Below are 13,348 nucleotides of genomic sequence, written 5' to 3'. Positions count from 1 at the left end.
CAACACTGTGGGAAGCTGGGGAGGTGATTGCTGGGTCTCTTACTGAGATATTTATATCATTGATAGTCACAGGTGAGGTGCCGGAAGACTGGAGGTTGGCTAACGTGGTAAGGACAAGCCAGGGAACTATAGACCAGTGAGCCTGACTTCAGTGGTGGGCAAGTTGTTGGAGGGAATCCTGAGGAACAGGATGTACATGTATTTGGAAAGGCAAGGACTGATTAGGGATAGTCAACATGGCTTTGTGCATGGGAAATCATGTCTCACAAACATGATTGAGTTTTTTGAGGAAGAAACAAAGAGGATTGATGAGGGCAGAGCAGTAGATGTGATCTATATGGACTTCAGTAAGGCGTTCAACAAGGTTCCCCATGGGAGACTGGTGAGCAAGGTTAGATCTTATGGAATACAGGGAGAACTCACCACTTGGATAGAGAACTGGCTCAAAGGTAGAGGTGGTGAGGGTTGTTTTTCAGACTGGAGGCCTGTGACTAGTGGAGTGCCACAAGGATCGGTGCTGGGTCCACTACTTTTAATAATTTATATAAATGATTTGGATATGAGCATAAGAGACATAGTTAGTAAGTTTGCTGGTGACACCAAAATTGGAGGTGTAGTGGACAGCGAAAAACGTTACCTCAGATTACAACGGGATCTTGATCAGATGGGCCAATGGGCTGAGAAGTGGCAGATGGAGTTTAATTTAGATAAATGTGAGGTTCTGCATGTTGGGAAAGCAAATCTAAGCAGGACTTAAACACTTAATGGTAAGGTCCTACGGAGTGTTGCTGAACAAAGAGACCTTGGAGTGCAGGTTCATAGCTCCTTGAAAGTGGAGTCGCAGGTAGATAGGATAGTGAAGAAGGCATTTGGTATGCTTTCCTTTATTGGTCAGAGTATTGAGTACAGGAGTTGGGAGGTCATGTTGCGGCTGTACAGAACATTGGTTAGGCCACTGTTGGAATATTGCCTGCAATTCTGGTCTCCTTTCTATCGGAAAGATGTTGTGAAACTTGAAAGGGTTCAGAAAAGATTTACAAGAATGTTGCCATGGTTGGAGGATGTGAGCAATATATAGGGAGAGGTTGAATAAGCTAGGGCTGTTTTCCCTGGAGTGTCGGAGGCTGAGGGGTGACCTCATAGAGGTTTATAAAATCATGAGGGGCATGGATAAGATAAATAAACAAAGTCTATTCCCTGTGATGGGGGAGTCCAGAACTAGAGGATATAGGTTTAGAGGGAGAGGGGAAAGATATAAAAGAGACCCAAGAGGCAACTTTTTCACTCAGAGGATGGTACGTGTATGAACCGAGCTGCCAGAGGATGTGGTGGAGGCTGGTACAATTGCAACATTTAAAAGGCATCTGGATGGGTATATGAATAGGAAGGGTTTGGAGGGATATGAGTCGGGTGCTGGCAGGTGGGACTAGATTGGGTTGGGTTATCTGGTCGGCATGGACGAGTTGGACCGAAGGGTCTGTTTCCATGCTGTACATCTCTATGACGTGCACATCAATGCAAGCTATTCCATTGACCTTTCTTGTCCTATGTTCCTCTAATTAAACGTCCGACATTGTAAAGCTCAGATATTTGGTCACATTTACAATGCTCACTTATGACCAGAACTTATAAAAGAGGTATTATATTTTGGTAAAAGATAACAAGAGCAGAACTAATACAATTAAAAGTAAGGTCTTGGATAGTCTTATAAAACAGAGAGACCGAGGGGTTCAGGTACATAATTCTTTGACGTTTGTACCACAGGTAGACAAGGTCAAGAAGGTGTTGAGCATTCTTGTCTTCATTGTTCAGTCCTTTGAGTATCGCAGTTGGGAAGTCATGTTAAGGTTGTAATGACATTGGTGCAGCCCTTTCTGGAATACTGTGTCCAGTTCTGGTCACCCAGTTATAGGAAGGATATTATTAAACTGGAGAGGGCTCAGAAGAGATTTATTAGGATGTTGCTGGGAATGGAGTGTGTAAGTTATAAGGAGAGGCTGGATAGGCTAGGACTTTTTCATTAGAGCACAGGAGCTTGAGAGATGACCTTATAGAGACTTATAAAATCTTGAGGGGTAAAGATAATGTGAATGGTAGGTATCTTTTCCCTAAAGTTGGGGATTTCAATAGAGGAGGCACATTTTTAAGGTGAGAGGAGAAAGATTTAAGAAAGACATGAAGGGCGATTCTTTTACAGAGAGTGATTTGTGTGTGGAACAAACTTCCAGAGGAAGTGGTGGATGCAGGTACAGTTACAATGTTTAAAAGACATTTGGGTAAGTACATGAATAAGAAATGTCTAGAGGGATATGGGCCATGCACAGGCAGGTGGGACTGGTTTAGTTTGGGATTATGGTCAGCATGGACTGGTTGGACTGAAGGGTCTGTTTCCGTGCTGTATGATTCTGATTCAGTGACTCTATGAGGAAAGGGTCACCAGACTGTTAACTCTGATTTCTCTTCACAGATGCTGCCGAACCTGCTGAGCTTTTCCAGCAACTTCTAGTTTTGTTTCTTATTATTAAGTTCACTGCTCCAATCTAACATCGGTACGTTTCCAAATTGGACTGTCCTAGCTGAGCAATCTACAAAAGGTGCATGGAGTCTGGGTTGGACCAGATGTCATTGAAGCTATGTCTGCTGGCAGACAGGGAATGAGCAGAGGTTCCACTGGATCAAACCAGTGACAGCAGCATCATTTAACATGCACGACAATTATGACATGTATGACATGTATGACAAGAGAATGTTGACAGCCTCTTTCGAAGCACTCCAATCCATGTGGACCTACATTCAGAGGAATATCATGAACAAACTGTAAGAGAGAGTGATGAATAACTCTTACCCAGCACCAAACAGCCACTCTTGAGAGACTTTGGTACATTCAGCTGCCCCTTGCTACTGGTAACTGTTTCTTCACAGACTGAATGGCTGTAAGGCAGATGATGCCTTTGGCTCATCTTGAGGTGGTACACACTGTGTGTGACTGTAGTAACATCAACCTCCAATACTGACCCAGTCCACATCCAATTGCAGCAAGACCTGGACAATATCCAGGTTTGAGTTGAAAAGTGTCGAGAGTGCGGTGCTGGATAACCTCAGCAGGTCAGGCAGCATCCAAGGAGCAGGAGAATTGATGTTTCAGGCATGAGCCCTTCATCAGGAAGGATTCGACTCTGATGTCCAGCATCTGCAGTCCTCACTTTCTCTTCCTTGGGTTGAAAAGTGACAAGTAACATTCAGGCCACACAAATGCCTGACAATAACTATCTCCAATGAGAGACAATCTAGCCATCATCCCTTGACATTCAATGGTGTTAGCATTGCTGATTTCCCCCACTCCACCCAACCGCCCCCCCAACCCAATCAGCATCCTGAGGGTTACCGTTGACCAAAGTTTGAACTAGACTAGTCATTGTACTGTAGCTACAAGAGCAGGTCAGAAGCTAGGAATACTGCAGTGAGGTACTTACCACCTGACTCCCCAAAGCCTGACCTCCAGGTACAAATCAGGAGTGTTATGGAATACTCCCCATTGCCTGGATGGGTGCTGTTCTAACAACACTCAAGAAACTTAACACAATCCAGGAGAAAGCAATGCATTTGAATGGTACCACATACACAAACATCCATTTTCTCCACCCACCGACGCTCAGAAGCAGCAATGTGTACTACCTGCACGATGCATTCCAAAAATTCACCAAAAATCCACAGACAACACCTTCCATACCCATGACCACTTCCCTCCAGAAGGACAAGAGCAGCAGATACATGGGAACGCCACATCCTGCATGTTGTCCTCTGAGCCATTCACCATCCTGACTTGGAAAGAAATTGCTGTTCCTTCACTGTCACTGGGTCAAAGTCCTGGAACTCACTCGCTAATGACATTGCAACATCCCACAGTGCATGGACTACAGCAGTTCAAGAAGGCACCACATTCTCAAGGGCAACTGGGGGTTGGCGATAAATGCCCCAACTACTGATGCCCACATCCCATGTATAAATGAAATAAAAGTTGCATAATACTGGTTTTTGATTCAGAGGGTGTGAGGTTCAAGCCCCACCTCAGAGATTTCAGTGTATAATTTAGGTCAGACAGAAGGTAGTAATGAAGAATAAGGTGATAATTTCTGGCTTTACTTCCTTTTTTAGATCACTGTAAAAGATTATATATGTGGCACTGTTCAGAGGAGCAGATCGATTTCCCAGTGTCCCGATAAAGAAGCATCTCTTTAAAACACACACAAAACAGCTTCAGTATAAACCAAAAGAAGTGCATTTGCTGTAAATCAGAAACAAAAAAGAAATTGCTGGAAAAGCTCAGCAGATCTGTCAGCATCTGTGGAGAGAAATCAGGGTTATCGTTTCAGGTTAAGTGACCCTTCCTCAGAACACAAAACAGCTTGTTCATATAAAGGCAAAATACTGCAAGTGTTGGAAATCTGAAACAAACACAGAGAATGCTGGAGAAACTCAACAGGTCTGGCAGCATCTGTTGGGGGAGGGAGGTGGGGAGAGAGAGTTAACGGTTCAAGTCCAGATAAGACCGTAATAACTAGGAAAAGGAGTAGGCCATTCAGCCCCTCGAGCTTTCTCTGCAAATCAATAGGATCCTAGCTAATCGAACACTCCTAGCCCCTAGTTTCCCGCCCTTTCCCCATAACTCTTGCCTCCCCTACTCAGCCTTAAATATACACAAGGACTCTACCCCACAGCTCCCTGTGGCAAGATATTCTAAAGTCGCACAACCATCTGAGAGAAGGAAGTCCTCCTCATCTCAGTCTTAAATCAGCGCCTCTTCATTCAGCACCTCTAGTCCTAGACTCTTCCGTGAGGGGGAAACATCCCCTCAGTTTTTATCCTGTCAAACCCCTTAAGAATCCAATATGTTTCTCATTCTTCTAAATGCCAGTGAGGAGAGTCCCAACCTGTTTAGCCTTTGCTCATAAGACAATCCCTCCATACAGGGATCATCCTAATGAACCTTCTCTGAACTGCTTCCAATGAAATCATGTCTTTTATTAAACAAGGGGATCAAATATATTCACAGTACTCCAGAAGTGGTCTCTCCAGCACCTTGTACAGTTGCGGTACGGCTTCCCTGCTCTTATACTCCAACCCCCTTCAAATCAGGGCCAACAGTCCATTAGCCCTCTGTGCTAGCTTTCGGTATTTCATACACAAGTACCCCCAAGTGCCTTTATGTTATAGTGTTCTGCAATTTTTCACCATTTAATAATACTATTCTTTTGTTCTCCCTTCCAAATGTAAACTTTACATTTTACCACTTTATACTCCATTTACCAACTTTTTCCCCCTTACTTAACCTATCAATATTTATATCCTTCCTGCAACTCGCTTTTCCACCTATTTTAGTGTTGGGTGCAAATTTGGCTACAGTACAATCATTTCCTTCCTTCAAGTCATCCATGTATATTGTGAGAAGTCCCAGCACTGGCCCCTGTGGAACCCCACTGGTCATAGGTCACCAACCTGAAAAAGCACCCCTTAGCCCCACTCACTGGTTCCTGCCCATGAGCCAACTATCCAGCCATGCCAACATACCAGCTCTGACACCATGAGCTCTTATCTTGGGACTTAACCTTTTGTGAGGTACCTTGTTGAATATATGACTCTTCTTCAGCAAGCTATTTGTTCATGTAACTCAGTATAAATTGGCTGCTATGTTTGTTCATTTTGGATGATACTTCTAACGTGGGTTGTGGAATATTCGAAGATACCCTGTGGATATGCAAGGTCTTTTTTGAGCTGTTGTACACACAAATTCTTTATTTGAGCTGTGTTCAGGCAGAGTTGGGGCTTTCACATGGCAGGGTGGCAGTGAAATAAGAAATTGTGGGTCAGCAATTAACCCCACGTTCATTTTTTTTTGTTGTCCCACAGAATGGTGCGGCTCGATGGGGGACTTTGACAGTGACAGATGAACAGCTTCTTAGGGTTGCTACTGAGATGTCAGCTCGAAAGAGAGACTGGAAGCTTCTAGCCAATAACTTGGGCTTTCTAGAGAATGAAAGCCGTGCTTTTGAAGGCAGACATCCAGAGGTGAATCAGCAGGTAACTAAAGGGTATTTTTCAGTTTCAGTCTTTCTTTATCCCCTTCCAACACTTTGAATAATTCTGCATCTACATGCATCTAGTTGTTAGTCCTTTATGGGTCCCTTAACATATTGCAAAATGTTTAATTCAAGTCATAGAGCATGGAAACAGACCCTTTGGTCCAACCAGTCCATGCCGATTGTAATCCCAAACTAAATTAGTCCCACCTGCCTGCACTTGGCCCATATCCCTCCAAACATTTTATTCATGTACTATCCAAATATCTTTTAAACGTTGTAACTGTGCCCACACCCACCACTTTCTCTGGAGGTTCACTCCAAACATGAACCACTCTCTCTTTAAAAAAAATTGCCCCTCATGTCTTTTTTAAATCTCTCTCTTTCGCCTTTAAAATATGTCCCCTTGTCTTGAAAAGCAAAACCTTTATTTATAACAGTCCTGTGAGGCTCTAACAGAAATAAAGTGTATTTATTTTGTCAAGATATACCCACTGTGAGTCGCTTCCTTTGCCATTAGCACATACAGTACAGCTTGCAATTGTCAGTCCATTTATTTGATGATAGCTTGCTAGGCAGATTGCCTCACTGTCGCAAGGCCTCGCAAATCTATCCCTTCGTTAATAGTAAGGCATTTTGTGCAACCTCCTGGTTTTAGCAGTGATGCAGATTGATTCTGGGCTTTCACTCCTCTTCACTGACCAGTTGCCTGCCCCTCCCCTGGTTTTAGTTGCAAGCTTTCTCAAGCTTGTGATAAACCTGATGCCATAAGCACACAGTGGGGTGAGTGAGGGGTGAAGCATCATCACGGGTGTCTTGGAGTGAAAACAAAATTCCTCACAACTCTGCTCACAATGAGACCGATTTCCCTGTTTTCAGATCCTAGAGATGTTGCAGACATGGCGGAGAAATGCTGGATCACCAACGGAAATTTCCACGCTGCAGTCGGCACTACGGGCCAGTGGGAACACAGACATAAGCAATGAGGTCTTCCAGCTCAGTTTCTGAAAACTCTGTCGACCTCCAGGATCAGTTTGGGTCAACAGACAAAATATGATGCTCAACACGCCAACAGAAACTGAGAGATACTCTGTGTCATTCAGCAATCCAGACATCACTGAGGAATCCTGGAGGACTGCACACAGCCTTCATACAATCTTGGACTTTGGAACAACCTGAAGCCTTTGAAGCAAAAATGTTGCTGTTGGTTTTTAAAGTGGACAAAGGCAAAGTCTCTATTTCCTTTTGAAATTCCTACTTTGTGTCATGTATTTTTCTCGCGATGGAGGAAAATTAGAAATGTCTACATTTTCAAGAAAAGCATTTCGAATGGTTTAAACATTCAAAATAGGAGCTGGAGTAGGCCGTACGGCCCTTCGAGCCTACTCTAAGATTCAATATGATCTTGGCTGATCATCCAACTTAGTGTACTGTCCCCATTTTCTATCCTTTTAACCCTGAGAATTATATCTAACTCCTCCCGGAAAAAAGACAATGTTTTGGCCTCAACCACTTTCTGTGGCACAAGGTCTCACCACACTCTGGGTGAAGGAATCCCTTCCTCATCTCAGTCCTAAAAGGCCTATCCCTTATCCTTCGATTATGACTCCCAACGCGGAACTCCCCGCTCATTGGGAACATCCTAGCTGCATTAACCCTGTTTACTCCGGTTAGAATTGTATAGATCTCTATGAGACACCCCCCCTCCTCATTTATTTGGTTGATGTTACAGTGACCTGCATTATACCCTGCCTGCCCACCACTCCTTCTTTTCAAACATTTAACAGGCAGTGCGTGTCATCGAAAGCATTCGTTCAATAATATGATACAGAAAATACCATATGTATTCATATATAGGTCGAATTTTGAAGGTTTTTTAAAGCTGAAATTAGGGAGTTGACTAATACACGGGGCACAAGTTTTGAGGGGCTGACATTAAAATGATTGACTTTTTAAAGATATTAACTTTTGGATGTTTAGTGAGCAAAGTGTAGTAAATACCGATAGACTTAATGAATGAATCAATCAATCAAAACGTGCTATAGTAAAGTAAGTGTGGTAAGTAGAGTTATAAATGAATGAATAGAGATGCAATATAGTAAACAAAGACCGCTGAATAGAGTTACCGGTATGAATGAATGCAATTTAATGCAATACAGTAGGGTCAACCTATACATGAGATATATGGAAAATACAAGAGTTTTTGGCCAAAGTAAGGGGTTGACTTATACACGGAATCAACCTATACACAAGTATATATGGTACGTTTGCTAAGAAGCATTTTGCACAGTCGATCAGTTTTTAACAATTTTGTTGACATTTTTGTCTTTACGTTGTCTCCTCTGTCTCTTCCATTTGGAGCTTTGAAGAGGTGGGAACATGGGTGTTTCGTGCTCAAAGATCTTGAGTTACTGCTGTGTGCAAAAGAGAGGCGAGAGGAAGGAAATAGTGAGTGCAAATGGTGGCAAGGGTAGGGGGCAGCAAGGAGATGGGGAAGGACAAAGAACAGAGGGAGATGAGCCCAAATGAGCAATGCTGATGGATAACCAAGAAAAGGGAGAAAATGGGTGTAGTGGCAATATCATTGAGCCAGGGGCTCAGGCTAATGCTTGAGAACAGAGATTCAAATCCCAACAATTCAAATTAGAATAATTAATAAATCTGGAATGTAAAGTTGGTGAACATCAAAACTCATCTGGTTCACTGATCTCCCTTTAAAGGAAATCTGCTATCCTTGTAAATTCAGGTCCACCGCAAGTCATTGACTTTGAACTGCCCTCTGAAATGGCCGAACACGTCATTCAGTTCACAGGAAAATAGGGATGGGAAATAAATGTCAGCCACATCACTGAAACTCACGCAAGAGGGAAAGGTATCTCCTGTGGCTTTGGAGGGTAGATAATGGAGGGTAGATAAGTGAGCAAACGTTCTAAGACACCTGAAGTGGAATGTGTCCGAAGGTGAGATTTGGTGAAGGGAGAAGGAAGATCGAGGGATAGAGATTTTTAAGTGAGACGTGGCTGAAAAGGAGATGGGAGGGCTTTGTAACAGGAAGGTACAAGTGCTCATTATCAAAGGCAATAGAAAACTGCGATTTTGAGAAGGTTTGTAGCTCAGGTTGTAAATTTGTTCACTGCCCTGGTAGGTTTGTTCTCAGACGTTTCATCACCATGCTAGGTAACATCATCAGTGAGCCTCTGATGAAGCGTTGGTGTTCTGTCCCGTTTGTTAATTTTTGTGTCTTGGTCCGTTACGGTGGGTGTTATCACTTCCAGTTCCTTTTCTGAGAGGTGGGTAAATGGGGTCCACATCAATAAGTTTGTTAATGGAGTTCCAGTTTGAATGCCAGGTCTCTAGGAATTCCCGTGCATGTCTTTGTTTAGCCTGTCCCAGGATGGATGTATTGCCCCAGTCGAACTCCGTTGTCCGTGTGTATGGATACTAGTGATAGAAAACTGCTAAGGGGAGGCATTTGGGATAGAAACCAGGACAGTTGCTTGGAATGCAGGTTAAATGCTCATTTCTCACGCAAAATTAATCTCAGTTTTAGTGCGAGATTTTGTAGGCTTCAACCCTAACAACAATTCCCTGCTTGAAACTTGGTGACTGAACTTAGACCATAAGACCACAAGAAATAAGAGTGGAAGCAAGGCCATTCGGCCCATCGAGTCCACTCCACCAGTTAATCATGGCTGATGGATGTTTCAATTCCACTTACCCGCACTCTCCCCGTAGCCCTTAATTCCTTGCGAGATCAAGAATTTATCAATCTCTGTCTTGAAGACACCCAATCTCCTGTCCTCCACTGCACTCCGTGGCAATGAATTCCACAGGCCCACCACTCTCTGGCTGAAGAAATGTTTCCTCATTTCCATTCTAAATTGACCCCCTCTAATTTTAAGGCTATGTCCACGGGTCCAAGTCTCCCTGCCTATTGGAAACAACTTCCCAGCGTCCACCCTTTCTAAGCCATGCATTATCTTGTAAGTTTCTATTAGATCTCCCTTCAACCTTCTAAACTCTAATGAATACAATCCCAGGATCCTCAGCCAATCATCATATGCTAGGCCTACCATTCCAGGGATCATCCGTGTGAATCTCCGCTGGACACGCTCCAGTGCCAGTATGTCCTTCCTGAGGTGTGGGGCCCAAAATTGGACACAATATTCTAAATGGGGCCTAACCAGAGCTTTATAAAGTCTCAGAAGCACATCACTGCTTTTATATTCCAACCCTCTTGAGATAAATGACAACAGTACATTTGCTTTCTTTGGGGATTATCAACTTGAACAGTTCCAACTTTTGAAGAGCCAGGGCACTTACAATAAAAAGAGTGTCCATATGGGGGAAACCCTTGTTAAACTGCAAATGCAATGAAATAGCAGGCCTTTGCACAGATCATGGGACCCCCTATCTGGGTAATCCAGTTCAAACAGCAGACCCCAAGGGAGGAAATGACTTGTGTGGACAGGATGTTAACAAGCAGGAATACTGGCCACACTAAGCCTGTCGGCTCCAGGAAAAGGTGGACTGAAACCAAAGGAAATGGGACGAAGATATGACAGTTGGTAAAGAAACAGGGCAGAAGGTTGAGGAACTGGGCGATGTATTAGTGCCCCCTGTGGTTGGAGGCCTATAATGACATCTTAGACAAATTAGAAATCACCATATTTAGCATTTATATAATTGGTTTCCATTGTAACTGTTGTTGTGAATGTCTATATTGTGGTTCATGCGGTTTGGTATATATCTTTAGTTTTAGGAATTAACATTTAACTGTAATAAATGGGATTATACTTAAAAAGTTGGGGCCTTGGTGTCTTAAGAGGTTAGCAACTAGAAAGCTAAAATAGTTTGTGGGCTTACTTAGGTGTAATATCCACACTCTTTGCAATAATGGCATTCAAGAGTGATGCTTTGTTAAGGCAGTTAGAGCTAAATTAGATTAACATGATTCAATAAACCCTGAAAAGTTGTAAACATTTTTTATTTAGTCAGATCAAAGAAGAAATGGTAAATGAGCAATAATTAATCTGGAGGTCAGTTTTAGGACAGCCTTGAAAAGGTTATGTCAGTATGAAGATGGGCAGGATTCCCTCGAATTTCCTTCTCAGCTACTCAGATCTCTGAGCTCCATGCATAGCCGCAACTTCTGGAACTGCAAGTTAATGCCACTATTCTCATGATGATGATGATACCGATCACCATGTGCATGGGCATCTGGAGCAGCTGCGTACTTTGTGTGTGGGCTGTGTGCCCACAGCTTAGCAAGAACATTGAAGGTGGGTCGAATGTAGGAAGACTCTCTGGTTTCAATTTATCTTGGTGTTTGCGGGGAGAGGTTTTCGATTGCAGTTTGGACCTTATGTCAATTTTACAATCAAATCTGTAAAATCAGAAATCCATGTTTGATTGTCATTGAACCAAGATGTTGTCATCCAACTGTGACTTAGAATCGATGAGATTGCAGAAAAGTGACACTTTTCACACCCAGCTAATGACATCATTCAAAATGTAGCAAATTTGATCAGTCACATGGTCACAATGTATGAATGCAAATTATAAACAATTATAATCAACATCAAACGATTTCAATCATTAAAATTTTGTGGTAGAATTGCAAAGCAATGCATTGATGCAAGGGATGACATTAATCTTGCTATTGATGAAACTTTTTTTGTGTAAATATGAGATTCACTCTCAATCACTATCGCATCAAATATCGTTCAAAAATGTATCCTTCCATTACAAGCATTGTGATTCTCCTGAGTTGCCTGAGGTTGTACACAATCATAAGAAACGTTTGAACATTTGCTGGCCAGAATTGTTCTCTTTTACAGCTCCTGTCACCAAAACAATCACAGGCTAAAGTGAGGGGACACAAGGATGTGCAGACAGATATTGATCTGCACCTTCCCTAAGCATTGTCTCTTATTGATTTGCAGGTGGAATACAGTGTGGGTCATATGCAAGGTAATAAGTAACAAATCAGTGCTGCCAAGTTAAGAACATATGAGCATGTGAATAAGGAACAGGAGTAGGCCATTCAGCCCTTCACACCTGCTCCACCATTTATTAAGATCATGGCTGATCTAATTTTAGCTCAACACTACATTCCTGCATATCCCTGATAATGCGAATTTTGAGAAGATTTGTAGCTCAGGTTGAGGTCCAGGTTCTATGCTTGTTCACTAAACTGGTAGGTTTGTTCTCAAAAAAAAATGAGAACACACCTACCAACTCAGCAAGCAAACTTACAACCTGATCCCTGATAACCTTTCATTCCTTTGGTAATCAATAATCTATCCACCTTTGTCTTAAAAATATTTAAAGATTTTGCATCCACTGCCTTTTAAGGAAGAGAATTCTGAAGACTCATAACCTCTCTGAGAGAAAAAAAGTGTTTCGTATCACTATCTTAAATAGGCATGATTTGGGGATGCCAGTATTGGACTGGGGTATGATCACAGCCATCTGATGAAGGAGCGGCGCTCCGAAAGCTAGTGCTTCCAATTAAACTTGTTGGACTACAACCTGGTGTTGTGTGATTTTTAACCTTAAATAGGCAACCTCGTACTTTTAAACTCTGACTCCTAATTCTGACTTCTCCTGCATGAGGAATGATCCTTTCAACATCAATCTGGTCAAGTCCTCTCAGGATCTCATATGATTCAGTTAAGCCACGTCTGCCTGTTCTAACTAGTGAGTATACAGGTTTAGGCTATCTAGCCTGTCCTCATAAGGCAATCTGCTCATTCCAGATATTACTCTGGTAAACCTTCTCTGAACTGCTTCCAATGTATTAACAGCCTTCCATAAGTATAGTAACCATATTGTATACAATACTCCAGATGTGGTCTCACCAATGCTCTGTATAACTGAAGCATAACCTCCCTATACTTGCATTCAATTCCCCTCACAATAAAACATAACATTCTATTCACCTTTATGATTACTTGGTACTGAGCAATAACCATCCCATCCCTTTGAAGGCAAGCATCAAAGCTCTGATAGCATTTGCCAATTATTCAATGATGAACACAAAAGGCTTTGCATTAATACACCTCCTCCCACCCTGCCTCCTGTAAAAATGCTATTCCTTATTCCCAATTCCTCTGACTCTGCCACATCTGCTCCCAGGAGGACCAGTTCCACCACAGAACACACCAGATGGCCTCCTTCTTTAAAGACCGCAATTTCCCCTCCCACGTGGTTGCTGATGCCCTCCAGCGCATCTCATCTACTTCCCACTCCTCCGCCCTTGAACCCCA

The 13,348-nt window shown here is 42.7% G+C and overlaps 1 protein-coding gene across 1 annotated transcript in view; it reads left to right on the top strand.

The window, feature by feature from the left end:
- Nucleotides 1–12,048, top strand: part of LOC122539256 (uncharacterized) — a 109,108-nt gene extending 97,060 nt beyond the window's left edge. Inside the window, exons 6-7 of the mRNA XM_087979812.1 lie at nt 5,908–6,078; nt 6,957–12,048. Coding sequence (XP_087835938.1) covers nt 5,908–6,078; nt 6,957–7,085 — 300 coding nt within the window. The 3' untranslated portion in view covers nt 7,086–12,048. The remainder of the gene's footprint in view (nt 1–5,907; nt 6,079–6,956) is intronic.
- The last annotated feature ends 1,300 nt before the right edge of the window (nt 12,049–13,348 follow it).

Source organism: Chiloscyllium plagiosum, unplaced genomic scaffold (assembly GCF_037043375.1).
Source record: "Chiloscyllium plagiosum isolate Xiang-an unplaced genomic scaffold, Cpla_swu_hap1 HiC_scaffold_36, whole genome shotgun sequence".
NCBI lineage: Eukaryota > Metazoa > Chordata > Chondrichthyes > Orectolobiformes > Hemiscylliidae > Chiloscyllium > Chiloscyllium plagiosum.
This window is presented reverse-complemented; position numbering and strand designations above follow the sequence as displayed.